The following is a 27,603-nucleotide window of genomic DNA, read 5'->3' on the forward strand; positions in this document are numbered from 1 at the left end:
GTCTTTTCAAGCACTGGGGTTTTTTCCAATGAATTGGCTCTTCTCGGCAGGTGGTCAAAGTATGGGCGCTTCAGCTTCAGTCCTTCCAATGAATATTCAGGATGATTTCCTTTAGGATGGACTGGTTTGATCTCCTTGCACTCCAAGGGACTCTCAAGAGTCTTCTCCAGCACCACAATTTTAAAGTATCAATTCTTTGGCACTTAGCCTTCTTGGTCCAGCTCTCACATCCATACATGACTACTGGAAAAACCATAGCTTTGGCTATATGGACCTTCACTGGCAAAGCGACGTCTCTGCTTTTTGACATGCTGTCTAGGTTTGGCATAGCTTTCCTTCCAAGGAGCAAGCGTCTTTTAATTTCATGGCTGCAGTCATCATCTGCAGTGATTTTGAAACCCAAGAAAATAAAATCTGTCGCTGCTTTCACTTTTCCCCTTCTGTTTGTCATGAGTGGTGGGACCAGATGCCATGATCTTAGTTTTCAGAATGTTGGGTTTTAAGCCAACACTCCCTTCTTTCACCTTATCAAGAGGCTCTTTAGTTCCTCTTAGCTTTCTGTCATTAGAGTGGTATCATCTGCATATCTGAGGTTGTTGATATTTCTTCCAGCAGTCTTGATTCCAGCTTGTGATTCTTCCAGCCCGGCATTTCCCATGATGTACTCTGCAAAGAAGAGAAGCAAAAAGCAAAGGAGAAAAGAAAAGATATTCCCATTTGAATGCAGAGTTCCAAAGAATAGCAAAGAGAGATAAACAAGTCTTCCTTAGCGATCAATGCAAAAGAAATAGAAGAAAACAACAGAATGGGAAAAACTAGAGATCTCTTCAAGAAAATTAAAGATACCAAGGGAACATTTCATGCAAAGATGGGCTCGATAAAGGACAGAAATGGTGTGGACCTAACAGAAGCAGAAGATATTAAGAAGAGGTGGCAAGAATACACAAAAGAACTGTACAAAAGATCTTCATGACCCAGATAATCACAATGCTGTGATCACTCACCTAGAGCCAGACATCCTAGAATGTGAAGTCAAGTGGGCCTTAGAAAGCATCTCTATGAAAAAAGCTAGTGGAGGTGATAGAATTCCAGTTGAGCTATTTCAAATCCTGAAAGATGATGCTGTGAAAGTGCTGCACTCAGTATGCCAGCAAATTTGGAAAACTCAGTGGCCACAGGAATGGAAAAGGTCAGTTTACATTCCAATCCCAAAGAAAGGCAATGCCAAAGAATGCTCAAACTACCGCACAATTGCACTCATCTCACACGCTAGTAAAGTAATGCCCAAAATTCTCTAAGCCAGGCTTCAGCAATAAGTGAACCGTGAACTTCCAGATGTTCAAGCTGATTTTAGAAGAGGCAGAGGAACCAGAGATCAAATTGCCAACATCTACTGGATCATCGAAACAGCAAGAGAGTTCCAGAAAAACATCTATTTCTGCTTTATTGACTATGCCAAAGCCTTTGACTGTGTGGATCACAATAAACTGTGGAAAATTCTTCAAGAGATGGAAACACCAGACCACCTGACCTGCCTCTTGAGAAACCTATATGCAGATCAGGAAGCAACAGTCAGAACTAGACATGGAACAACAGGTTCCAAATAGGAAAAGGAGTGCGTAAAGGCTGTGTATTGTCACCCTGCTTATTTAACTTATATGCAGAGTACATCATGAGAAACGCTGGACTGGAAGAAGCACAAGCTGGAATCAAGATTGCCGAGAGAAATATCAATAACCTCAGATACGCAGATGACACCACCCTTATGGAAGAAAGTGAAGAGGAACTAAAAAGCCTCCTGATGAAAGTGAAAGAGGAGAATGAAGAAGTTGGCTTAAAGCTCAACATTCAGAAAATGAAGATAATGGCATCTGGTCCCATCACTTCATGGGAAATAGATGGGGAAACAGTGGAAACAGTGTTCTGGGCTCCAAAATCACTGTAGATGGTGATTGCAGCCATGAAATTAAAAGATGCTTACTCCTTGGAAGGAAAGTTATGACCAACCTAGACAGCATATTCAAAAGCAGAGATATTACTTTGCCAACAAAGGTCCGTCTAGTCAAGGCTATGGTTTTTCCTGTGGTCATGTATGGATGTGAGAGTTGGACTGTGAAGAAAGTTGAGCACTGAAGAATTGATGCTCCAACCGTGGTGTTGGAGAAGACTCTTGAGAGTCCCTTAGACTGCAAGGAGATCCAACCAGTCCATCCTAAAGAAGATCAGTCCTGGGTGTTCAGTAGAAGGACTGATGCTGAGACTGAAACTCCAATACTTTGGCCACCTCATGCAAAGAGTTGACTCATTGGAAAAGACCCTGATGCTGGGAGGGATTGAGGGCAGGTGGAGAAGGGGATGACAGAGGATGAGATGGCTGGATGGCATCACTGAGTCGATACACATGAGTTTGGGTGAACTCTGGGAGTTGGTGATGGACAGGGAGGTCTGGCGTGCTGTGATTCATGGGATCGCAAAGAGTCGGACATGACTGAGCGACTGAACTGAAGTGAACTCTGCATATAAGTTAAATGAGCAGGATGACAATATACCCCGTTATTGTACTCCTTTCCCAATATTGAACCAGTCCATTGTTCCACGTCTGGTTCTAACTGTTGCTTTTTGGCTCCCGTACAGGTTTCTCAGGAGACAAGTAAGTGGTCTGGTATACCCATCTCTAAGAATTTCCCACAGTTTGTTGTGATCTGCACAAAGGCTTTTGTGTAGTCAGTGAAGCATAAGTTACATGTTTTTCTGAAATTCCCTTGTTTTCTCCATGATCCAGTGAATGTTGACAATTTGATCTCTGGTCCCCTTTTCTAAACCCAGTTTGTACATATGGAAGATCTCAGTTCACATAGTGCTACAGCCTAGCTCAAAGGATTTTGCGTATCACCTTGTTAGCGTATGAAATAAGTGCAGTTGTACAGTGATTTGAACATTCTTTGGCATTGCACTTCTTTGGAATTAGAATGAAAACTGACCTTTTCCAGTCCTATGGCCATTGCTAAGTTTTCCAAATTTGCTGGTCTATTGAGTTCAGCACTTTGAACAGCATCTTCTTTTAGAATTTGCAATGGCTAGGCTGGAATTCCATCACCTCCACTTTGTTCATAGTGATGCTTCCTAAGGCCCACTTGACCTCACGCTCCGGGATGTCCGGCCCTACGTGTGTGACCACACCATGTGGTTATCCAGGTCATTAGGACCTTTTTTTTGTACAGTTGTTCTGTGTATTCTTGCCACCTCTTCTTAATCTCTTCTGCTTCTCTTGGGTCCTTACCATTTCTGTCTTTTATCATGCCCATCCTTGCATGAATTTTTCCTTTGATATCTAATTTTCTTGGTGAGATCTCTAGTCTTTCACGTTCTGCTGTTTTCCTCTATTTCTTTGCAGTATTCATTTAAGAAGGCCTTCTTATCTCTCCTTGATATTCTCTGGAACTTTGCATTCAGTTGGGTATTTCCCTTTTTCCCTTGCCTTTTGCCTGTCTTCTTTCCTCAGCTATTCGTAGAGCCCTCTCAGATAACCATTTTGCCTTCTTGCAGTTTCTTTTTCTTGGAGATGGTTTTGATCATCGCCTGCTGTGCAGTGTTAGGAACCTCCGTCCACAGTTCTTCAGTCACTGTGTCTGTCAGTTCTAATCCCTTGACTCTGTTTGTCATCTCCACTGTATAATCATAAGGGATTTGATTTAGGTCATACCTGAAAGTTCTAGTGGTTTTCCCTACTTTCTCAGTTTAAGCCTGAATTTTGCAATAAGGAGTTCATGATCTGAGCCACTGTCAGTTCCAGGTCTTGTTTTTGGTGACTGTATAGAGCTTCTCTATCTTCGGCCTCAAAGAATGTAATCAGATCTGATTTCGGTATTGACTGTTTGGTGACACCCACGTGTAGAGTCGTCTCTTATGTTGGAAAAGGGTGTTTGCTATGACCAGTGCGTTCTCTTGACAAAACCCTGTTAGCCTATTAAAACAATGGGGCTTCCCTGGTGGCTTAGACAGTAAAGAATCTGCAGGCAATGCAGGAGACTCGGGGTCAATCCCTGGGTCGCAAGATCCCCTAGAGAAGGGAATGATAGACACTAGCTTTCATGTGGTGTGTTTCCATTTTATAAATTATCAATTGTGTTTCTCTTTTCTAAATGATCTTATAATAAAGATAAAGTTCTCCCAGTGTATTTAGTCCCACCTACCTGGTTTTAAAAATTCTATTATTTTTATATTGTCAAACTATAGCACATTTTTATACATAAATTATGCATAATTCTCTCCTAGTTGTGAGTTTAAAATGAGGCAGTGTTTTCTTTGTCTTGCTTTCTTCATTCCTTAGAACCTTAGACTGTACTATCTCTTGGTTGAATTTTTTTGGTCATCCCACATGTTTTTTAAAGGTTCACCTTGATTCATTTTACCAGAATTTTATCTGTTTGAGAATGTCTTCCTGTGGCCAGCACAGTTTAAAGACATTTCTGTGTTAGTTATAAACTTCTTGGACCATATTTTCTTTCCCTTACAATTGGTGCTCAGTCATGTCTGACTCTTTGGGATCCTACGGACCAAAGAGGCTCCTGTGTCCATGGGTTTTCTCAGGTCAGAATATGGAGTGGGTTGCCATTTCCTCTTCCAGGGGATCTTCCTGACCCAGGGATCGAACCTGCTTCTCTTTTGTCTCCTACGTTGGTAGGCAGGGTCTTTACCACTAGCGCCACGTGGGAAGCCTTTCCTTCCTTTAGCACATTTCATCTTGCCTGTGTTTTTCCTACTCTAATAGCTAATCTGTGTTCTTACTGTCATCATTCTAACTTTTTCTTTCTTCTGCTGGGACTTTCTTTCTACTATTTTGTTGTTGTTGTTTTGCTTCTTCCATCTCTTTCTTGAGTTCTTGCTTCTTTTCTTTTTTCTTTTTTTTAAGCAAGTAGAGGGAGTGGGGAGGAGGGCATGGTGTCACTGGATTTTCTTTTTTCAGTCAACATTTTTCACTTTAGAATAGTCTCAGACTGGTGATCTTTTTTTTTTGGCTTTTAGCATGCCTTGTCGTTTTTGTTGCAAGCTGGACACGATGTATCATGTGAAAGCAGCTGAGGTAGACAGGCTTTAGTGTGTGGTTTTATATTTATCTGGCTATGATGTAGGCTAATTTGGGGGAGGGAAGCACCAGTGAATCATGGGGACAAGGAGGGGACAGGTCCTACGGAGAGGGAGGCAGCAATCTGCCACATACCTAAACCTTTGCCTGGAATTTTTCTGAGTTTTGTCCCACCAGTTTTTTCCTTCACATTGAGACATACCTTTTCTTGTTTTCTGGTGTTGGTGGGGACTGTAGGGTCACCGCCTGTGACAGTGAAGCCAGGTGTCTGCCCCTGGGCTGTTCTCCCACCTATACCTTGAGCAGCTCTGGGCTCTCCCCTAGCAGCCCCCAGTGGCCCCCTTGGCTTCGGGTGTCCCCCACCTTCTCCTTGTCCCCAGCTTCAGTCTTTAATCACAGCTTCATGGAACACCTACCTAGGGGTTTGGTTGCCAACTCTGGTAAGTGGCTTGTGGCCCCCAGCCTGGAGGGGCGGTGGGGAAGCTGGGCTCCCTGAGGTCACGTGGCCTGCGTATGGACTTAGTGGTTTCCTACTTTGCAGTCAGAATCTTTCTTTTACTTTTCATGTGCTTTTGAAGGCAATAAGGGGAACAAATAAAAGCTTTAGTCCACTGTCTTTAACCAGAGCTGTTCCATCTCATGTTATGGTTTGTAGGATGAGTATTTCTGTTGCAATCATATTTTTTTAACATGAGACTCTCTCCATGAAAGTTAAAAGGGGAAATTGATGGGTTTTGCTCTTTATGAAACTGAAGTTTTTAAAATTTTTTTCATGGAATGATGAACTCAAGACTTTATGATGTCACTTCTTTCAAAAGTGATCTGTTCTTTCAATACAATTGCAGTAAAAATCCCAGCATACTCTTTTTAGTAGAAATTAGCAAGCTAACTCTGGCAGAAAATGATTCTGACAGGATTTTGTACAAATAAAAAAGTTAATTTTTGCTTATTACTGAATCCCAAGTACCTTGATCATTTTCATACAAGTCAGAAATACTTATATAAGTTGTGAGGAATATAGGACATCAGGAACATTAATTTTTAGAAATGTAGGGCACTGTGTTTTCCTTTGTCAGAGGTTACAAAGGAAATGAAAGAGGAGTCTCTCCCCCATTCATGGATGTTTACTGTTCCTGACAGTGTTTCTTACAGAAATCAGACTTGACTATGTGCTAGATTCAAAAAAAAAAAAAAAATGAAGCCATAAAAAGGAAAAAATTCCAACTGTAAAGAACTTGAGAAGAAATTGTAAATATCCAGATAATATCATTGATTTTTACTTTCAATCTTTTCTTTAACACGAGAAGCCAAACAAATAAACAGCATATGTCAGTGTATGTAGGACATGAGAGGAAAAGTCAGGGACAGTCACCTCCTTTCTGAGCCTCACTTGTGCTCTTAATTTGTTGGAAATAATACTTTTCAGACAGCAACACTTTCTGCACAATAGAAATCTTTTTCCTCTTTTCGGCTGTCCCGGGCACAATTTACAATGGGTAAATTGTCCATTTTTAAAAACATATGGACAGCTTAAAGAATTCATAGTCCAGAAATGAAACCTACAGAGGATTGCTTATGCTGTTCTGCTTCAGAAGAAATGAGGTGGTCGTACTTGGAGAGAGGAAACGCTCAGGCCTCTCTTCTACTCCAGATTTCCAATTCTTCCAAGGGTTTTTCTAATATTAAAGGTACAAAGGATTATAAGGATTTTTACAATGCTGAGAATGAAGAGTCAGTCCTTGCCCTTTTTTCCTCTAATCCAAGAAAAGACTGTGATCGTCTTTTCTGCTTTTTTCCTTTCAAAAGATGGGCTGATGTTGAAAATGGCCCTGTAATCCATTCTGTATCAATAGCTATTGGCCCCTAGGTGGCTTTGGTGTCTCCTGTACTGTTACTGTTTCCCCGGTTCCTTGGCTGTTGTTTCAACGCTCCGTTTGTTTGTTTGTTTGTTTTGGCCATGCCAGGAGGCACAGGGGATTGTAGCTCCCCTACCAGGGGTGGAACCCACATGCCCGGCAGTGGATGCTTGGAGTCTTAACCCCTGGACCAGGGAGGTTCCAGTGTTGCATTTTATAAATTTAAGATGTTTCCAGTTCTGTTTTATTTTTGAGTGCTCTAAGAAAAATATTCCTTTGAAAGAATATTGGTTTAGATGTAGCCAATCAACAATCCCACAACTGAGAACCTTTGCCCTCGGCAGGTAAAAGCAGCTGGGAATGTATGTTCACCCCAGTGGTTTAAAAACGTCAGAAGTTTTATATGGAGTTTAACCTGATGGAATTGCTGATAGTCAACCATTTTTAACTTTAAAATTGGCAATTTCATCTCATTCAACCTAAGAGCTTATAGATGGCAAGGCTTAAACAGCACTGTCAAGATTCCCTAAAAAGGAGAGATGGAGGTAGTTTCCATTCTATCAGAGGGAAGAGATTGGAGAGCTGTTTCTGATGTCATTATTTTAATGGAGGCAATCCTTTTTTTTAATACCTTGCCTCACAGCCTTGCCTTTCTCCTTCACTTTGTTCATGTCCCAGCCCCACCGAAAGGACGTGGACCAGGTCATGCGCGTTGAGTTATGAGTCATGTGGCAACTTTAAAAAAAAAATGTATTTTAACACCAAAAACATTTTCTATTGGGGTATAGCTGATTAACCATGTTGTGGTAGTTCCAGGTACACAGCAGAGGGACTCAGCCGTACGTATACATGTGTCCATTCTCCCCCAGACTCCCCTCCCATCCAGACCGGCAAATAACATTGAGCAGGGTGCCGTGTGCTATGTAACAGGTCTTTGTTGGTTATCCATCTTAAACATAGCCACCCCCACCCCACCCCCAGCAAGGCATAAGTTCATTTTCTAAGTCTGTGAGTGTCTTTCTGTTTTACTAGTTCATCCCATTTGTATCTTTTCTTTTTAGATTCCACATCTAAGGGATGTCATATGGTAGTTCTTCACATGGCAGGTTCTGCTCCCCTTCCCTCTCTCCCTCCCTCCAACACTTCTTAGGTTTTATTATGTATGGAGTCAGTTGACAGGAGCTGATCATCCCTGGACAGGCTTTCAGGGACCCTGCTCCAGGCCCATGCAATTCCCATTGTCCCCGCGATGGTCACTGACCCATCACCTTGCTGCTTCCTTGTCAGTGCAGGTCCCCTCTGAGGTTCGTGGACAGCTCTTGGTGGGCCCATTGGCCACTGCCAGCAACTGTTCCTCAGTTTTTTAGAGGAGGGGTTATTGTCTTTCCTCTGGATCCCTGATCCTCAAGGACTCCAGTAGGGTCTTCCATACCCTGTGGATACCCTTTACAGCCTTGTTGTGAATACCTAGAATCAGTCCTGGTTCCTCATCTTGACTCGCCCACCTCATGACATGGAACTTTTCTAAGTCACTGAATTCTGTGTTTCTTCATCTCTGAAGCTAGATGGTTGAATATGATAGTCTTAGGATTATGTGCCTCAGTGATGTTTAAGGTTGCCCTTTTCTTCCTAAAATCTGAACGACTGTATTACACATAGTTTATACACAGTTATTTCACAGGGTGGATCATCATGGCACAAGATACCAGCCTCCATCCCAGGATGGAGTACATACAGCCATTTGACCATGAGGAAATAAAGATGCTTGCTTCCCACCTGGTTCATCTGCCTGAGGTCCTTTCACTGCACCCGCTCTGATTGAGTGTGCAAGTGTGACTGTGAGTTTCCCCAACAGAAACCACATCATCTCATCAGCCATGTAAGAAAATGACAACCAACTGTGAAAGCATGCTTGCCAAGTTTTCAACATCACTGCATTTGAGGGGGGAACACATTTGTACAAGATGAAATCACGGCTGGATGGAGCCCAAAAGACATGTCTGGGTACCTGTCTTCTGTAAGCTGCAACATACGGAAGTGTGCTTATGCCAGTGAAGGCAGGGTTCCAGAAATCTCTTTACTCCTTGAAGCCACATCACCAATCTAGAGATGGAGAGAAGGGACCAGAGAATGTGGCATGCTGCATTCTTAGAAATTACCAGATCCCTAGTAAACAATGAGAGTAGTTAAGGTGCATTTGGTGTTGCTTCACTAAATATACCTGGTAACATTTACTACCATTGTCTGCAGGTTTTTTGTTTTTTTTTTTCCCAGCAGCGATTACTCAGGCTCAGAGAAACAAACTAGCTAGCTAATTAGTGGTCATGATTCAGAATTGGCCTGTCTTACTTCCATGCCCATGGTCTTTCTCTTTACCTTCAACTGATTTCAGATATGAACAACCAAATTGAAACATTGGTGAGAAAAGGGGAAAGAGGTCCCACACCTCTCTCACCCCAGGTTTCTCTGGTTTGATAGAGCAGTGGAGTTGGAAACTTCTGTATGACTTCAGTTAACTTTAAAAAAGGGGCTTTAACGACTTCAGATCCCTTGAAAAGAATCAAAAAGGAGAATTATGCTTAATGAGAAAAAGGCCTTATACCAATTAAAAAAATGGCCAAAAGAGTTCAACAGGCACTCCCCATATGGTCAATAAGCATGTGAAAAGATGCTCAACATCGCGGCTCATTAGAAAAGTGTAAATCTGAACCTCAGCAGCAATCATGGCATACCCACCAGAATTGCCCTGATGAGAAAGACCACGACATCAGGGGCTGGTGAGGATTTGAAGCTGTTTGGTCTCGCAGTCCCTGCTGGTGGGAGTGTCGGTAGTAAAACTGTTTGGGAAGACCGTTTGATAATTTCAGATAACCACTGAACACTTGCATTCCATATGACCACCTCTAAGACTATGACCAACAGGACTCCCTGCATAACGTTTATAGGAAATGTATAGGAACCTATAGAAAAAATGTTCATAGCAACACAGTGCCTAAGGGCCAAAACAGAACCTAGCCAGATGTCCCATAACCAGAGACTGAACAGACCAGCTACTGAGCCAGCTACTGCTGCGCGTGGTCACAGGGGGTGGCCCTCACACACATGAGGTCGAGCAATGACGGACGCAAAAGGGTTCATGCCGTGTGATGCTGTTTACATGAAGTTCAAAAATGGGAAACACTAAGCTGTTAGAAGTTGGGCTAACACCAGCCTTCCGCAGGGCATGTGGCGCCAGTGGGAGGGAGCACTGGGGGTTACTGGGCTCCTGGGGACGTTCTGTTCCTTGATCTGGGTGGTGGTTGCAGTGTGTTGAGATACTGAAAATTCACATGTTGTTCACTTCCTTCCGATGTATGTGTTTTTCTATATGTATATTGTCCTTTGATACTAAATTTAAGTTTTCAAAGTCCTATATATATATATGTATATGCAGATGTTAGTTTTTAATTTTTGATTCCCACTGTGGAAATATAAATTTAAATCAGCCAAGATTTGCATATGCACGAAATAGGAATTTTGTGGCACATTGTGACCTATATTGTGGGAGAAATGTGTTTTTTTTTTTTTTTTTTTCTTGACAATGCTTCATTGGCTTCTCAATGTATCTGAACCTGACAGGGCAAGGAAGGAAGGAAAGAAAAAGTGAATTTCATCAACACCAGCAATTTTTGCTGCTCAGTATTCATTCAGCCAAAGCCACACGAGCAGGTCGGGTTTGTACCAGATTAGAGAGTTCTTACTTGTCCTTGAGTCTATTAGAAAACTTACCTTTCTGTTATGATTTTTCTCCTTCTGAGAAGAGAAGCTTAAGAATAATACCTGTGAAATCCTAAGACTTGGCTACAACAAATTCTAAATGTTTATTCTTTAGGAAGCAAGGTGAAAGCCTGAAAGAGAAGTCCTCTTTTCACAAAGGCAGTCTGCATTTGCAGTAGTAGCTGAGAAAAGTCCACATGGAAAGTTGAAAGAACCGCAGCAAGGGTCTAAAAACTCTCTTACCAACTGTGCAGGTAGTGTGCTTGTTGAGTTTTCAACTTCATCTCAACACAAAAATAATTCTAGTTTAAGAAGAGGACTAAAAGAAGAACAAACTTGCGTTTTAAAGAAGGAAACTTATGAACCACCATCTGGCAAAGAGTCTACTCTGTATCTGGGGCCAAACGTTGAGACTCAAGTCCATCCTTCCTTTGAGGCCCCTCCTCCTGCCTCCTGTGTGAGCCTGGTGGAGCCTCACCTGGTCTGTTTGAAGTCATACACCTGTTTAGTGGCCAAGTAAAGCAGGACCTACCATCTTGAAACGTCTAACCTCTTTCTCTTCCCACCCCCACCCCCTGTGATAGAGATTCCAAATAATAATGACCCAAAGATCATGAGTGTGATATTAATCTGTCTCTTATAAAATATGTATTTCAGCTTGCGACCCTTGAATTCCCTCCAAAGAAACTATTTGGAAACAAGGATGAACGTGTGATTGCTGAGAGGCGAAGTCAATTAGAGGTAACAGAATCAAGCTTTTCTTTCTGTGTGTGCAGAAAATTTGCCATCTGATTGACCAGTGAGAAGTCGTCCTCTTTAAACACTTAATGGTTCACGGATGTGAAGGTGCTGCCAATCGTTAACGCAGGAGATGGCAGTAGCAGATTGTAAAGTAATGAGATCAGTTTATTTAAAATATAAGGCCTTCCCCTCACCCCTCTCCACTCTAACAGAGCGTTTTCCTGGGTTTTGAGGAGGTACATTTATTCCAAGGATTAGGAAGCAGGTTGCGGGTGAGAACTGAATATTCACGTAGACAGATGGTACGCAGTGCAGGATGGGGGTAGGAGCTTGCTGCCAAAAACCTGAATTAATTAACTGAAGATTTATAGTATTGCATTGCTGTTGCTTTTTCAAGATGGCTGGAAGCAAAAAGACACATACCTATTTTAGTCACGTTAGGTTTTGTTTGACTTACTTTAACTTCGTCTTCTGAGCCAGCTACATGGAAAACTTTGGTTCAACACAACTGTTGTTTTTCTGACTGCCTCTCTGCCAGCGTGCATTGTTGACTGCTTTATATAGCTCGTTTTTCTCTGTAGGATAGAGCTGCTTATTTCATTGGCATCCGATACTACTGAGACAGGGTGTCCGTGCTAGGGTGTGATAGCAGGTGGCTTTCCATCGTGGGCAGCTCTTGCCATTCTGAGCCACTGAGGCCGGCAGATAAAACTAAGCTCACTCCAGTCAACAAGCTTCCTAGGGGCTGTGCAGAGTCCCCTGTGCCACTGCTCTATGAGGAATTAAAAAAATAAGACTTTTTGCAAATGAAATAAGAGGAGGCCTGAGCTAGCCCTTTCTGAATCGTGAAATTCTGCATAAAACTTCAGTATTGTTCTCATTCAATTGAGAGAGGCACAATTTAAAATGGCTGTCTATGGAGTGCAGTGAACACCAGTGAACCAAGGGAAATGTCCAGAGACTGGAGATTCCAGTGAGAGCCAAAATGGGGAGTGGGGACTGTGGAGAAATTGGAGGCCAGGAGACTGTGGTCCATGAAGAGGTGGGGCATTCTAGGGTTTTAAGATCCTCAGTGTAGAACTCCTCTAAGGAAAGATGAGTTTCAGGGTATGGCCATGCTTACAGACTGGTGAGTTAAACTGTAGAATTAAAGTGTTTGAAAAGATCCAGAAACTATTACAACTGAGGTTTGGATGGATCATTGTAGAGCTCTAAAAATCATCCTATGAGATGGCCTGACCCTGATACCCAACTGAAGAGTTTATTACATTCAAAGCAGAGATTATCGTGGTGAGCCTGCTTGGCCAAGTTCTTGTAAAGGTTTAATGGTATCATATAAACAATGTAAAGCTCACAGTAGAACTGGTGATGGTTTTCTTTACTGAAGCCTTACCCACCTCAGTTATCTAGACTTGTCTTTAATTAAAACCTGTGCAGAATGACAGCATATGAAAACGAGTTTGTAAACCAGCAGGACATAGCTGTTGTCGTCTCAGCTTACTCAGAGCTCTGAATAAATGCACCAGGTGCCGGCCGTGCCGCAACAGAGCAGGCATGTGTGCTCTACGTTTGTGAGCCCAGCTCTCGGGGGCTCTTCTCTTTCCACTCTAGCTTCCAGGGCAAGAGCAAAGTTCAGGGCACCCTTTCATTCTTGGTACTCTCAGGTGGAACCCATATTTGTTCTTCCAGGATCACTGCTTAACCCTGTATCCCTACTGAGCCATCAGCTGTTGAGCATCAGTGTTAACATCTCCACCGATACAAGCCTATGATGGTGGTTTACCTGTGGCTGTGGCATTAGTCCATATGGAATGGATTCTACACTTGGAAGGAAAACAAAGGCTTATATTTTAAATTAAGTATATTTCATCTCATGTTGACTGTTAAGTCTTAGAATATTATGTTCTTGTCAAGGAGAGAGTGTAATTCAGCTTCACTTTAATGGAAAGTTAACATGAGATTCTTGAATTAATTTCATGCAACTATTGTGTGATTTGCTTTTTCCAGTCTAACACCAAGAGTCACTGACTTAGTGGATTTTCATGTGAAAATTAACATTAATTTTCCCTTGAATTTCCTATGTGATTTAATTCAATATGGATTTACTTAGTTCCTGGTACATACTGGGGATAGTTTGAGGTATTACATAGAATATCAGGGTGAATGAGCCATCTCTTTCCCTCTAAGAGCACGTGTTTACATTGGTGTATAAATACATAAGCAACGTGCAGAAAGGTGGATTCCAGTAGCACACATTTGTACTGGCGCAACATAACATACAGAGTGTTTGCACAAGAGGAATTACCTGCCAATTTCTAAAATCCAGAAATAGAGTTTTACAAACCTCTTCAGGCCACTGGAGCTGCACAGAGCAGCGCCATTGGGTACTTACAGATGCTTCCATAAGCAAGCATCCGATTGCATTTCCGTCTTCTTTGCTGTTAAAATAGCTCCAAGATTGGGACCTCGTGTTTGAGTTTTTCAGCAAAAAAAGGTCAAATGTTTTCACATGAAAGACATAGACACCTACTTTATAATTTTTTTTTTTTTAAGTCTCTCAGTCGTGTCCGACTCTTTGCAACCCTATGGACTATACAGTCCATGGACTTCTCCAGGCCAGAATACTGGACCGGGTAGAAGGAAAAGCTACCCTTCTCCAAGGGATCTTCCCAACCCAGGGACTGAACCGAGGTCTCCTGGATCAAAGGTAGATTTTTTTACCAGCTGAGCACAAGGGAAGCTCAAGAGTACTAGAGTGGGTAGCCTATCCCTTCTCCAGTGGATCTTCCAGGGCCAGGAATTGAACTGGGGTCTCCTGCATTGCAGGCAGATTCTTTACCAACTGAGCTATCAGGGAAGCCCTACTTGTGAAAATGTTGAAATAATTATTGTAAAGGTGATGGGTAGCAACAGAAATTTATGCCTCTCATGAGCTGTTCTAGAGATTAATTTTCTCACCACGGAGAGAGGAATATTAGTGGTGTGTGTAGTGGTAGCCGTGAGGGTCAGGGTGTGTAGCACCACAAGAAGGCAGGAGTGAGTCACGACGTCATGATGCCACTTGGAGAAGGGTAAATTTGTCCTCCAGAACTCACTCTTATTGACAGACTTGTATGGGACCCACCCATCCAGAGTTATGGGGCCCACTCTGTTTTATACCTGGAGAATCTGGCCTGTTGCTGCTTTGCATCTCGTGCTCTAATGCCACCCCACACTTTTGCTCCAGAAGAGCCACAGTCTCTGGCGGTTCTCACGTGGGCAGATCTCCCTGTTGCTGCCACTGTGGCCCCACTGAAACTAGTCAGTGTAAATGTGCATGTCGTTGACAGAGCCTGACATCGGGCAGCCGGAGGGTTCTGATAGCAACTCTCCCTGTGTGACACGCTTCCCAGCTCCCCCAGCCCTTCTAGTAACGCAGACTACTGCCCAGCAGAGAAGGTTGTGGAGGTAGCAGGAAACGACCACATCAGTCTGTCTGATGCATTTATCTGGAGTGGAAGGGTGCTTGTTATCAGTACTCTACTTGAAGGCAGATACCATTGCCATTGGGTCGAACCTGCCATTGTTGTAGGTCAAAAATGGTGGAATGCTGGCAGTTCCCAGGCTTTCACATAGCACTACAGCTGTCTCCCATTCACTGTGTGTTTCTTACTGAGCGCCAGGCCTGGGCAAAAGGCTTGGTGCATCATGCCACTTATTCCTGCAGCCAGCTTTTGAGGGCTTCTATTATTATCCCCATTTTACAGGTGAAAACATTAAGTCTTGGGGAGGATAAAGAAGGTTGTGTAGCCAGTGAGTGGCAAAGCCTCAGTCTGCACTAGAGTGTCTTCAGGGCAGGCACCTCCTCTTAACCCTCACACACTCTCAGTCTGAGGTGAAGCTGGGTCTGTCACACACTTTGTTCTGGAATGTCCGTGAGACTTCACTTCCACCTCTTTTAAGACCCTTGTTATGCTCTTGCTTGTATCAAAAGGTACGTTTATGTCTCAGATTTCCCCGTTGTACTCCAGTTACTTGAAGACAGCAGAATCGACGTCTAATGGAATTCTCAGTCTCCCATGATACTTTACATGCCTCACTTTCACTGAATTCTCAGAAAATCTACCTATATTATCTCCAGTAGATGAGTTTTTGTTTTGTTTTTGTTGATTGATGAGAGGTGCATTTTGGGTCACTAATTGCAGAAAATGTTACCATCTACTTGAAACATTTCCACTAATCATCTTATAGTCTGTCATTCCAAGGAGTAACTCTAATTAATGAAAACAAGGGAATCCTTTAAAATAATAAAGTTTTCGAGAATAAAACCACCACCTTTGGAGATAGGTGCTCCAATTTCACCTTTGGAGAAATTTCTCGGATGTTTTCTTGAAAGTACTAGAGCAGTCAGGCTTCCCAGGCAGCTCAGTAGTAAAGAATCCACCTGCCAAGCAGTTAACTCAGGTTTGATCCCTGATATGGGAAGATCCCCTGGAGAATGAAATGGTGACTCACTCCAGTACGCTTGCCTGGGATATCCCATGGATGGAAGAATCTGGTGGGCCATAGTCCATGGGGTTTAATCCATAAAATGGTAATACTAATAATACCCACTTCGTAGAGTGGTTGTGAAGGTTAAATGAGAATACATGCAAAATCCTTGGATAGGTACCAGGTACATAGCCGACCCTAGAAATTCTTCTGTTAAAAATTGCTACATTCCAATTGTCATATGACTTAGAGTTGACTTTTAAAATTAAACAAAGTTCTAATTAATGCAATAAGATAAGGACATAAAAGATTATTCAGATTCAGAAGGGAGAAATAAAGCTCTTACAAATCACGTGATTGTCTCTATAGAAAATCCAAAATAATTGACAAGAAATCTCCTGAAACTGATAAGCAATTATGACAAGATTGCAGGATACAAGAACAATCACTTTCCTATATATCAGCAATGAAACATTGGAATTGAAATTAAGAACATAATAGAATGTACATTAGGACCCCAAATTAAATACTTAGATAAAAATTTAATAGACTGTATAAGATCTATATGAAGAGAACTATAAAAACTGATGAAAGAAAGAACTAAACCAATGAAGATACAGTCCATGTTTATGGATAAGACTTAATAGTATCAAGATATCAGGTCTTCCAACTTGGTCTGTGGATTCACTGCAATCCCTCAGCAAGTTATCTGTGGATATGGACAAACTGATTCTCAAGTCTGTATGGAGAACCAAAGGACCCAAGATAGCTGGTATAATATTGAAGGAGAAAAAGTTGGAGAACTGACACTACCCAGGCTTCAAAAGCTACAGTAATCCAGACTGTTTGTAAAATGCAAAATTAAAACTCCTAGAAGATAATGTAGGAGGAAACCCAGATGACCTTGGGTATGGCAGTGATTTTTCAGATACAGCATCAAAGACACAATCCATGAAAGAAGCAGTTGATAAGCTGGACTTTACTACAACTGGAAATTTCTGCTGTACAGAAGACAATGCCAAGAGAATGAGAATACCAACTTCATACTGGGGAAAAAATATCTGCAAAAGACACATCTGATAAAGGACTCATCCAAAACATACAATGAACTTTTAAAACTCAACAATAAGAAAATGAAAAACCCAATTAAAAAACAGGTAGAAGATCTGAACAGGCACGTCACCAAAGAAGATGAACCCATGGCAGATATAGGAGGGAATCATTTGTCAGTTGGGAATGCAAAAATGAAATAGCAGTGAGCTACCTCTGTACACCTATTAGAATGGCCAAAATCCAAAACTCCATGAATATCAGATGCCAGTGAGAAGGTGGAGCAACGGCAACTCTCCTTCATTGGTGGCAGGAATGCATGATTCTGCCACTTTTGAAGACAGTTTGGAAGTTTCTTACAAAACTAAACACGCTCTTACCATACAATTTGGCATTTGAAATCATTGGTGTTTACCCAAATGAGTTGAAAGCATATGTTCACACAAAAACCCACACATAAATGTTTATAGCAGCTTTATTCATAATTGCTAAAACTTGGAAGCAATCAAGATGTCCTTTGGAGGTGACTGGATAAATAAACTGTGGTACATCCGGACAGTGAAATATGAATAACCTTAAAAAGAAATGAGCCATCAAGTCTTGAGAAGACATGGAGGAACCTTAGATACATAGGACTAAGTGACAGAAGCCAATCTGAAAAGACTGCTTACTGTATGATTCCAACCATATGACATTCTGGAAAAGCCAAAACTGCAGACCCAGTAAAAGCGTCAGGGGTGGGGAAGAATGAATAGGCAGAACACAGAGGATTTTCAAGACAGTGAAACTGCTCTGCTTGATACTGCCATGGTGGGTACATGACTTAATACATTGTCAAAGCCCACAGAATAGGGAAGAGTGAACCTAACGTGAACTATGGACTTGGACAATGATGTGTCTGCGTAGGTTACTAACTATGACACATACAACCTTCTGGTGTGAGAATTTAATAGTGGTTGTGTGTAGAGAGCTGGATATGAGAAATTTTGCTTCCTCTCCACTTTTCTATCAACTTTTACCTGCCTTAAAAATAAAGTTTATTTATGAGTTTTATACATTTTTTTTATAAATGTAGTCCTCACACATTGGTAATCTCCTTCCTTTCCTTTTTTTCTGCCTTCATTTTCCTTCCACTTCTGTCCTCCCTCCATCCTCTTATTTTCCTCTTGTCCTTTAATTGCTTTGCTCAAGAAAGGAGGGAAGGGTGGGTGGGTGAGCAGGGAGGTGGGTGAGTGGGTGAGTGAGTGTGGCACTAGTAAACATTTTTCTCAGGAGTTTGAGTTTTAATTATTATAAGGAAGGTGGTCATCATCTAGACAAATTATATTTTTATACATACTTTCTCTACTGCTAAGCATATAGTAATGTATATTTCATTAAGAGTGACTCACTCATTACTCTGAAATTTGGACGTCGCTATTTTATCTGTCTTTGCCAAGCACCATTTTTATTCACTTGTTCTTTCCACACTCAAGGTAGATATCGGTCTTTATGAATCAATGATTTTGAGAATATGCAAATCAATGAGGTGCCCACCCAGCACAGACCACCTTTGTAAATTAAGACATTTGAATACCGAAACGTTTCAAAATTAAAACCTTTGAATAGTGAGGGAAAAAAAAAGAAGGAAATCTCTTGTAATCACACAGAAGCATAAGCTAGGTGAGAGGACTGGTGGAATACTGATGTAATTGACAGGCATAAAGATTATCTTTCCCTGTAATTTTCATGTATCGCCACAAAGGCTTTTCCTCACTGATGCTTGGTGCAGAGGGTCTTCACGTTCACTTGCCTTGTAGTATCACTTGGGATATTCTGCGTGACCTGTTGCTACTTGTAATTGCACTGTCGGCATGATATGTGAAGACTTTTTCTTCAAGGGTCGCTTATGAAATCTGAAAACGGGCTGCCGCTTCCTCTGCCCCTTTTCTCTGTTCTTTCTTCCACTTTCTACAGTACTAAAACTAAGTTCCCCTTCATCCAGTCAGACAGGAGAGTTGAGATGATCTTCTGTCAAGTTAGTGTGAAGAAGCAGAAGGACTTGAGTACGTTAATTTTAGCATCAAGATAAAGTTAGAATGTCCATGTAGAAGAGAAGATCATCCTCTCTCCAGGACATGGCCCTGGTTCTCCCTGGGGCAGAGGGCCTTCTTTGGCAATCCTGTGCAACCCATTCTGGCTCCAAAGAGAAACCGCCTTTACCTAAGAGTGTTGGGTTTGTTGATAGCAGGTGTTCAAAGAACTCTTAGAATCAAGGGATGCAGCCTGTAAAATTAGCAAATTTCTGTTCTGCAAAAGGATATATAACCATCTCCAGCTTTCAGTACACTAAAGGAACTTTGAGATATCATGAGATAGAAATTGATGGCTTAGACATTTTGTTAAACTTTATTTTTTATGACAGTGTATATTACAAAAGCAGAAAGAATGATGTTATAAGCCCAGTGCACCCTCTCACATCACCCAGCTTCATCATTGTCAGCATGTGACCTGTTGCGTTTCATTTCTACCTCAGTCACTGTACACGCCCATTCACAGGGTTATTTTAGAACAAATGCCAGATAGCATATTGCGTGCTTATTTCACTCAGTCTTGTCCAAGTCTTTGCAACCCCATGGCCTGTAGCATGCCAGGCTCCTCTGTCCATGGAATTCTCCAAGCACGAATACTGAAGGGGGCAGCCATTCCTTTTTCCAGGGGATCTTCTCAATCCAGGAATTGAACCCCAGTCTCCTGCATTGCAGGAGGATTCTTTATCAACTGAACCACTAAGGATATCATATTATTTTATCCATAAATATTTTAGGATGAATCTCTTTAAAAAGTGTCTTATAATCTATAGATTTCCCTTCCCTCTTGTTTTCTCATCATTTGTTTGTTGATGAAACCATGTCATTTATCCAGGGAATTCTCACGTTTGAGGTTTTGCTGGTTGCATCCCATGGTGCCATTCACCATGTGCCTCTCAGTTCAGTTCAGTCGCTCAGTCATGTCTGACTCTTTGCGACCCCATGGACTGCAGCACACTAGGCGTCCCTGTCCATCAGCAACTCCCGGAGCTTGTTCAAACTCATGTCCATCAAGTCGGTGATGCCATCCAACCATCTCATCCTCTGTCGTCCCCTTCTCCTCCTGCCTGCACTCTTTCCCAGCATCATGGGCTTTTCCAGTGAGTCAGTACTTCGCATCAGGTGGCCAAAGTATTAGAGTTTTCAGTTTCAGCATCAGTCCTTCCAACGAATATTCAGGACTGATTTCCTTTAGGATGGACTGGTTGGATCTCCTAGCAGTCCAAGGGACTCTCAAGAGTCTTCTCCAACACCACAGTTCAACCAGTTGTTAGATTGAGTGGCTTGATTGAGTTCAAGTCTGATTTTCTGGGGCAGAAACACTGTAGAGGTGGTGCGGTTGTTCCCTCACATCTCAGAGGAGGCACGTGATGTCTGGTGGTCTCCCTCTTGATGGTCTTTGCTGTCTGTGTTAAAGCAATCCATTGACCATGGCAGTCACTGCCCATGCTCATGACCACTTCCTGTGCACGATTGGGCCTGTCTTGCATGCATCAGTTGAGTCCTTCCCGTCTCCAAGGAGCTCATGGTCCTGTCGGAGCAGAGATGACTCATCAAGTAACTACTCAGACAGTCATGTACCACCTCCAAGGTTATCAGAGGACATGACTCCCAAAGCAGTTGTCCCCAAACCTGTGTGGCCAATCTTTGAATTTATCTCAAGTAGCTTTTTGAAAGATACAGTCTCAGACTGTGTTCTAGTAGATTCTGATTCAGCGAGACTGGGATGGGATCCAGGAATCTGAGTCTGCTGTAGAAAGATGAGACTGGTGTCGATGTAGACAGGGAAGGAAAAGCCAGATCCTAAAGCTGTGTTCCTGACTTTGGACCTGAGCCACAGGACAAGGAGGCCCATGGAGCGCTGTATGCAGATGAGAGGAGGGCTGACATTTGAGGACCCTGGGGAGCGTGGAGGGAGCAGGGGAGACGGCGGCAGCAAGAGCAGTGGCTAGGCTGTTACTATCTCCAGAGAAGACGTGACTGTGGCCTCCAGGAGGGTGTGATGGCCGTTGGCGTGGAGGAAAGTGGGCGGATTAGAGAGACACACCAGGGGCAGAGTCAGTGTGGCTCGCCACTCTGTTGAGTGAGAGCCGAGGGCAGTGATGAAGTGAGTGTGGGTGCCCAAGACCTGCAGCATTCATCTGAACCAGACAGTGAGATTCCATTTTACACATATTTGTGTCTTTTGCATTTCTACACACAGTCGATGACACTGAAATAGTGCTTTTTTTTTTTTAGCTTTTCCCTAGCTTGGGGTTTAGAGGTCCCAATATGTGCGGTCGGCAGTCACAGGTCAGGGAGAGCGTGGTCCAGAGGCCAGAGGACCAGGGGAGCTGGTGGAGTGCGTTCCATCCTGCAGGCTGATGTTTCTGTTCACACCCGGAGACGGGAAGGACCACTGTCCCTGCTCAGCACAGTCAGGCACGCATTCTTTTTACTCGGGGGAGGGTCTGCCTTTTCATTCAGCCTGTTGGGTGAGGCCCACACACGTAAGTGAGGACCATATGCTCCACCCAGTCTGTTGACTCAGATGTTCATCTCATCCAGAAACAGCCTCACACACACACACGGAAATAGCATTTGGAGTAACGTGCCAACCCGCTCCAGGATTCTTGCCTGGAAATCCCATGGATATGGAAGCCTGGCGTGCTGCAGTCCATGGGGTTGCAGAAGAGTCAGACACGACTGAGCAGCTGAACAACAACCAAGTATCTGGGCACCTAGTGGCCCAGCAAGTTGACACATAGGATTAATCATGACAGAGCCCATTTCTGTTCACCCCAGATGCAGCTGCAGTGGTGATTTTTCCATTTTTGAGGCTTTTGATACTCTTTAACATCAGCCCCAATGAGAACCCCACCTCAGTCCCCAGTAAATCCTTAACATCTGTCCTCTTCCCGGCTTCCACCCTCACTCACAAGGTGTTTGGGGCTTGGCAAACAACAGGGATCTCCGGCTCTTTCCTCTTGATGGAAATAGCATCAGATGAGAGGATCGCAGCACAGCCCAATACGGCGGGCTTCAGAGCTGGGCCTGCTCTGCTATGGAGTTCAGTACTGAACATTTTTCATTTCCTGGGTCACTTTTAAAAGCAAAATGAAACGAGGCTTGAATATTACAGAATTAAACCATGGCTGGAGGATTGTTCCTGCTCTCCTCCTAGATACAGCGAGGGACCCTTCTGTATCATGTCTCATGGCTTCTGACGCAGAAGCAGGCATCCCCAGCGACGCATGGAGCCAGTGGCCTGGCCTCCCTCCTGTCGCCCGCGCCTGGGGGAAGCTGGCCTGCTTCGCTTGAGATGGCTGTGAGCTCCAGGCTCCTGTTGACCTCACCGTTTACCCTGTAGAATGAAATGCCATTTTCGTCTCTTCTCTCTGCCATCCCTTCCATTTCACACTTGCCGCAGCACATCAGGGATGGGGAGGGACGGTCTTCTAAACTGAAGCACTTAATTAGCTCCCGGCCCCGGGGGAGTGTCAGAAACGCAGCTAAAGCGGAGAGAAAAGCTGTGCTGGATGATGGAAAGAAAACCCGCCTCCTTCCAGGGACACCGAGTTACTACAATGGTTTTGGAGTTAGTGGCCGTTTGGAGTCACGTCTATGACGGTGTCATCTTTATATCATTCATTTCTAGCAGTGTTCGTGTCTGTTCAGTTCCACTTGCTCATTTCTGCCAGAAAAACTGCTTTTTCCTTTTGCCTAGTGCACACATTGTCCTGAATGTAGATAAAAGAGTGTCCCAGTAAAATTCTAGTCCCTTCTTGGGAGCCAGGTTGTCCTTTAGGGCCCCTGATGATGATGGCATAGCTGCATCCCCATCCTGTTATTCCTCACTGGAGGAGGAGACATGCAGTGGATATGTTACTAATTACAAGTAAGATAAAGCGTGATCTTGTTCTTGTTCAGTCGCTAAGTCGTGTCCTACTCTTCGCAACCCCGTGGACTGCAGCATGGGCAGGCTTCTCTGTCCTTCATCTAATAAGATATATAGATTTAACTGTAGATTATATTATGTGAATATGATTATAGGCATAGTTATAGCTATATAGGTAGAGTAAAGAGGTTATAGCTGTATAGCTAATAGGTGTGTAGAAAGATGTCAGTTTTAGAGATAATCAGTATTGTGTATAGATACGATTCTATAGAGTTATATAATACAGCACGAGGCCACTCTTGTGAAAGCGTGAAGCCCAGGAGTCCGTGGAAGGACTACAGTGTAGCCCAGGCCCAGGGCTTTGTGCCAATAGCCGTCTTGACTTCTCCCACCAGCCTGTCGCAGTCCTGCCTGGCGGGTGGGGACTCATGGGCCCCTCGCTCATCTGAACGTTTTGCAGTCACTTGATGATAGATTCACTTAGGCTCAGTGCATGAAACCCTATTCGCCTGAGTTCTTATCACCTAAGGTTGCAATAAAACTTGTATTATAATTCCTTTAAAAAGGACTGTTTAGCCTTAGGAAAGTAATGAGTCAGCTTGCTGTGAAATCAGAAAGTCCTCATCAGAAAACCACACGCTGAAGTCACAGTGCGAGCTCAGGGTGGGGGCAGCAGCTGGGCCAGGAGCAGAGACTGACACGCAATGCCCGGCTCCCGGCATGGGTACCCCCCCCTTTGCAGTCCTGGCTGAGATCCCTCATGCCCCCCAGGCCCATCCCACAGCTGATACATGCTCCTCCCTACCCCATAGCCCCCAGGGGATGCTGGTCCTGCCCGGCAGGTCCAGCGTGTGCGGGCAGTGTCCCCAGGGCCCCTCAGCTCTTCTCCCCCAGCCTCCTCCAAAGCCGAGGAGGACCCAGCCCAGCTGGGAACCAGAGGGAGGCTAGGCACTGGAGGGACCCCACAGGGAGGCTGCATGTCTTTCTGTGGGGAGCCTGCCAGCTCCCCCTCCTTTCCGGGGTGATTGGAAGTACAGTGTTCGTGTTTCTCAGCGTCCCCAGCAGGACCCAGCCCAGCCATATGTGCACAGCTGTGAACCCGCTCAGCAACAGCCCCTGTGTGGCTTTTCTCCATTTTTCTCTCTCCCTCGCTTTCCCACCCCTTTGCTTCCGTGTACAAAGTGCGTCAGTTGCTCGGTCATGTCCAACTCTTTGCGACCCCATGGACTGTAGCGCACCAGGCTCCTCTGTCCATGGGGATTCTCCAGGCCAGAATACTGGAGTGGGGAGCCATCCCCTCCTCCAGGGGCTCTTCCCAACCCAGAGATCAATCCCAGGTCTCCCGCATTGCAGGTGGATTCCTTACCAGCTGAGCCACCAGGGAAGCTGCAAGGTCACCCCTAAATAAGTGACCCCAGTCTTTGCTCTCAGAGGATCTCACGCTGCCCTTATGGGTTGGGCATATACCCTTTCTGACCGTTTTGCTTTTGTTCATGTGTGCGTTTATGTGTGAGAGAGAGAGTGAGTGTGTGTGTGAGTGTGTGTATACAAGCCTGTTGCCCTGTTCTGTATGTGCACAGTCTGTAAAATCAGGGAGTCATGGATGCGCTCACACAAGCCTGGCTCACGTCTGCCCTGACCTGCATCCTCCTGTGCAGCCTCCCAGGTTGTCTCCCCTTCCTGCGCTCCGTGTTCTCCTCTTTCTTGCCTTATTCCCTCGTTTCAACGGAGCACATCCCTAGGAGCTTTCTGAGAAAGGACGCACAGGAGGTGCATTTCTAGAGACATGTCTGATGAGGTCTTTCTTCACCCGCCGCTGGCTGGACAGGATATATTAGATGGAAACCATTCCGTCCTGTAGTTTAGGGGGCTTGTTTCACGGTCTTCTGACTCCAGGGCTGGTGGCAGGCGGGTCGAAGCCATCTCGGTGCCCAGCCCTTTGTCTGTGTCATGATTCTATCCACCTCTGTCCCCAGCATTTGGAGTGCTCAGGGGTCTTCTCTGGTGAGCAGCCGCTCCCTTCTCTGGGCCTCTGTCTGCATGGACTTTATCTCGTGTCCTTCATCTGTGGGAGATTTTTGTGATTGTTTCCTCTTCTGAGGATTTTCCTTCCTGGAGTCCCACTTGCCTGTACTGAGCCTCCTGGCCTGATTGTCCTCTTACCTCCTCTCCTCTGCTTTCCTTCTCTCCCTCCCTCGGCTGGTCCTCCCTGCAGGTTTGAGAAACTCTGTGCCACGTGGTCCCTCTCACCCTGTCATCCTTTGCTTTAAAGCTCTGCTGGTTACTTTTGCATCTTTTCATGTTATAAACCTGAAGGCCTTGCTTCTTGCATCTGGAAATTGTTGATTTGTGTATTTCCATGGGTCAGTGTAGTTCCTCTTTGTACATTCCCTTTGCTGCAGCAGCCCAAAAGACAGGATCAGAATTCTTTCTGTGCTTTTGTTCTACTATCTCTGTCCTGTCTCCATAAAGTTCTCTGCTCACTATTTATATGAACACTGGCGGATCATCTTTTCTCTCCTACCGACCCCCGCCCAGTCGGCATGAGGCTTTCTTAAAGACGCTTCAGTCCGCTTCCCTCCATTCATCAGATTTGTCTGCCGAATCAGTTGTGCTTTTCTTAGGTGACAGGTGTACACCATGTCCTGGGCCCGCAAACCTCGTTTGTTGCCTTTGTAAACTGCATCTTTATTTCAGGGTTCTACTGGTTATTTGTTTTCCCTAGACAATCGTTTTCTCTTCCGTACCTGCCACTTAGGTTTTTCATAGCAGTAATGAATCAGTGTAGTTGCAGCACTTCGAGACAGTATTTGGGGGGAACAAATGGAGAACATCAGTTTGTTCCAATTCCGTACAGTTTTTATCTTTATTGTTTGCTCATGTAAAGCTCTCATCCTTTTCTAGACAGGCTTATTTTTATTTCCAGCAGTTCACTGCAAAATGTTTACATCTGTAATATTCCAAGCAACCAGGAAAAAAAAAAAAAAAAAGACTTTCTCTAATCTATTTTCTAATTGAGATCACCTGTCTCATATTATTTATAAGTGAAATTAAGAAACTGCTATTTGAAATCAAGAAAAAATTGATGATCAGAGATGAAAATAGCAGTAAATGAAGCCATCATCTTTTTCTCAATGGGTTTTCTTCAGCCAGCTGAGGGGTCGAGGTAAGGCTCGTGCTTAAGATGCTGGTGAATGCCATGGGCAGTGAGGGGCCCTGTCTGTTCTGTCTCCACAGTCTGGGATATTTATGCTTCTTGCTGTATGTTGTGATTCCCTTTTCCATTTCCATCTATGGTGCTCATATTCCAGTTCACAAAATTGCATTTATTTGCAGTTCCTCATCAGAAAGAACCTGGGTATATTCAAGTAATAGCACAGTCCCTATAAACTGACCTTCCTTACTTTGCCAGGCAGTTTCCTCGTGGCAGAGTCTGTGGATGACGTCAGGTTAGCCCCCTGTTTCTTTGATTAAATGGCCCTATTGCCGTCCCCAGGACTCCTTAACTGGCGAGGTTTCCTTTTGATCTGTACGCTCGTCTCTCTACCCACATCCTATCAGTCCCTTTTAACTTGCACTGCACCGCTTGCCCTGCCCTACAGTTGAAAACAGTCACAGATAAGAGAGGTCATGACGACTGGAAGATTGAGGCTTATGGAGTTCTGGGTTTGTTTGGCGTTTCTCCCAGCCAGACGCCGGCGTCCAGGGAAGTGTGTGTGTCTTTGTGCCCCAGGTTGGCAGCATCTTTCACTCTCTTCTGCAGGGGCTCCTCGGGTTTTAGGAGCTGTCCAGGACAGTGGTAAAGGTTTCTAAAGTTTGACTTTGAGTTATAAATTGATTTGATAAACTTCATTCTCTATAGTAAATAAGTAAAACCCTTTGAGAGAAAGAAGATCCTCTTAAACCCATGATGTTTTGCTACAAGCATGGATGTGAGAGTTGCACTGTGAAGAAAGCTGAGCACTGAAGAATTGATGCTTTTGAACTGTGGTGTCGGAGAAGACTCTTGAGACTCCCTTGGACTGCAAGGAGAATCAACCAGTCCATTCTGAAGGGGATCAGCCCTGGGATTTCTTTGGAAGGAATGATGCTAAAGCTGAAACTCCAGTACTTTGGCCACCTCATGCAAAGAGTTGACTCATTGGAAAAGACCCTGATGCTGGGAGGGATTGGGGGCAGGAGGAGAAGGGGATGACAGAGGATGAGATGGCTGGATGGCATCACTGACTTGATGGACATGAGTCTGAGTGAACTCCGGGAGATGGTGACGGACAGGGAGGCCTGGTGTGCTGTGATTCATGAGGTTGCAAAGAGTCAGACACGACTGAGCGACTGAACTGAACTGAAGGTCCTAAGGAAAGAAAACCCACGCCTTTCATTGTCTGAGATCTCATTACCTAATGGCCATCTCTGTGTCAGTCATCTAATTGAGTGTGTCTTTCAGGAAGCACACGGATTCAACGTATATATATTTTTCATTGAGATGCTTAACTCTGTAGGTAATATCTGTTTGGTAAAGGAATTTATTTTCATTTCCTTATATGAATTATAGACCTACTCTGTCCTCTTTGAAAATTAGAGATGGTGCGTTTAGAGAAGTTTGGTCTGGCTTTTCTCCCTGCCTTCACCTTCCCTGTCATCACCAAACCTCAGTCCCTGTGAAGGGGGTCAGTGGAGCAGATAATCCAGATCTCCAGC

At 43.9% G+C, this 27,603-nt stretch overlaps 1 protein-coding gene across 6 annotated transcripts in view; it reads left to right on the forward strand.

The window, feature by feature from the left end:
* KIF16B (kinesin family member 16B) overlaps window positions 1-27,603 on the forward strand; it is a 305,646-nt gene that overhangs the window by 265,018 nt on the left and 13,025 nt on the right. For 5 of the 6 annotated variants that reach the window (XR_015139975.1, XM_086335004.1, XM_086335005.1 and 2 more), the window contains one exon: window positions 11,356-11,439. Coding sequence is in view for 5 of the 6 variants with exons in the window: in XM_086335004.1 (XP_086191130.1) it covers window positions 11,356-11,439 (84 nt within the window). In the remaining variant the exon portion in view is untranslated. Of the gene's footprint in view, window positions 1-11,355; window positions 11,440-13,128; window positions 13,412-27,603 lie in introns of those variants that run through there. The other variant, XM_086335007.1, reaches the window with a different exon arrangement.

The sequence above is a fragment of the Bos grunniens genome, chromosome 13 (genome assembly GCF_055505025.1).
Source record: "Bos grunniens cultivar Pamir isolate PY7600 chromosome 13, Bosgru_T2T1.0, whole genome shotgun sequence".
Lineage (NCBI taxonomy): Eukaryota > Metazoa > Chordata > Mammalia > Artiodactyla > Bovidae > Bos > Bos grunniens.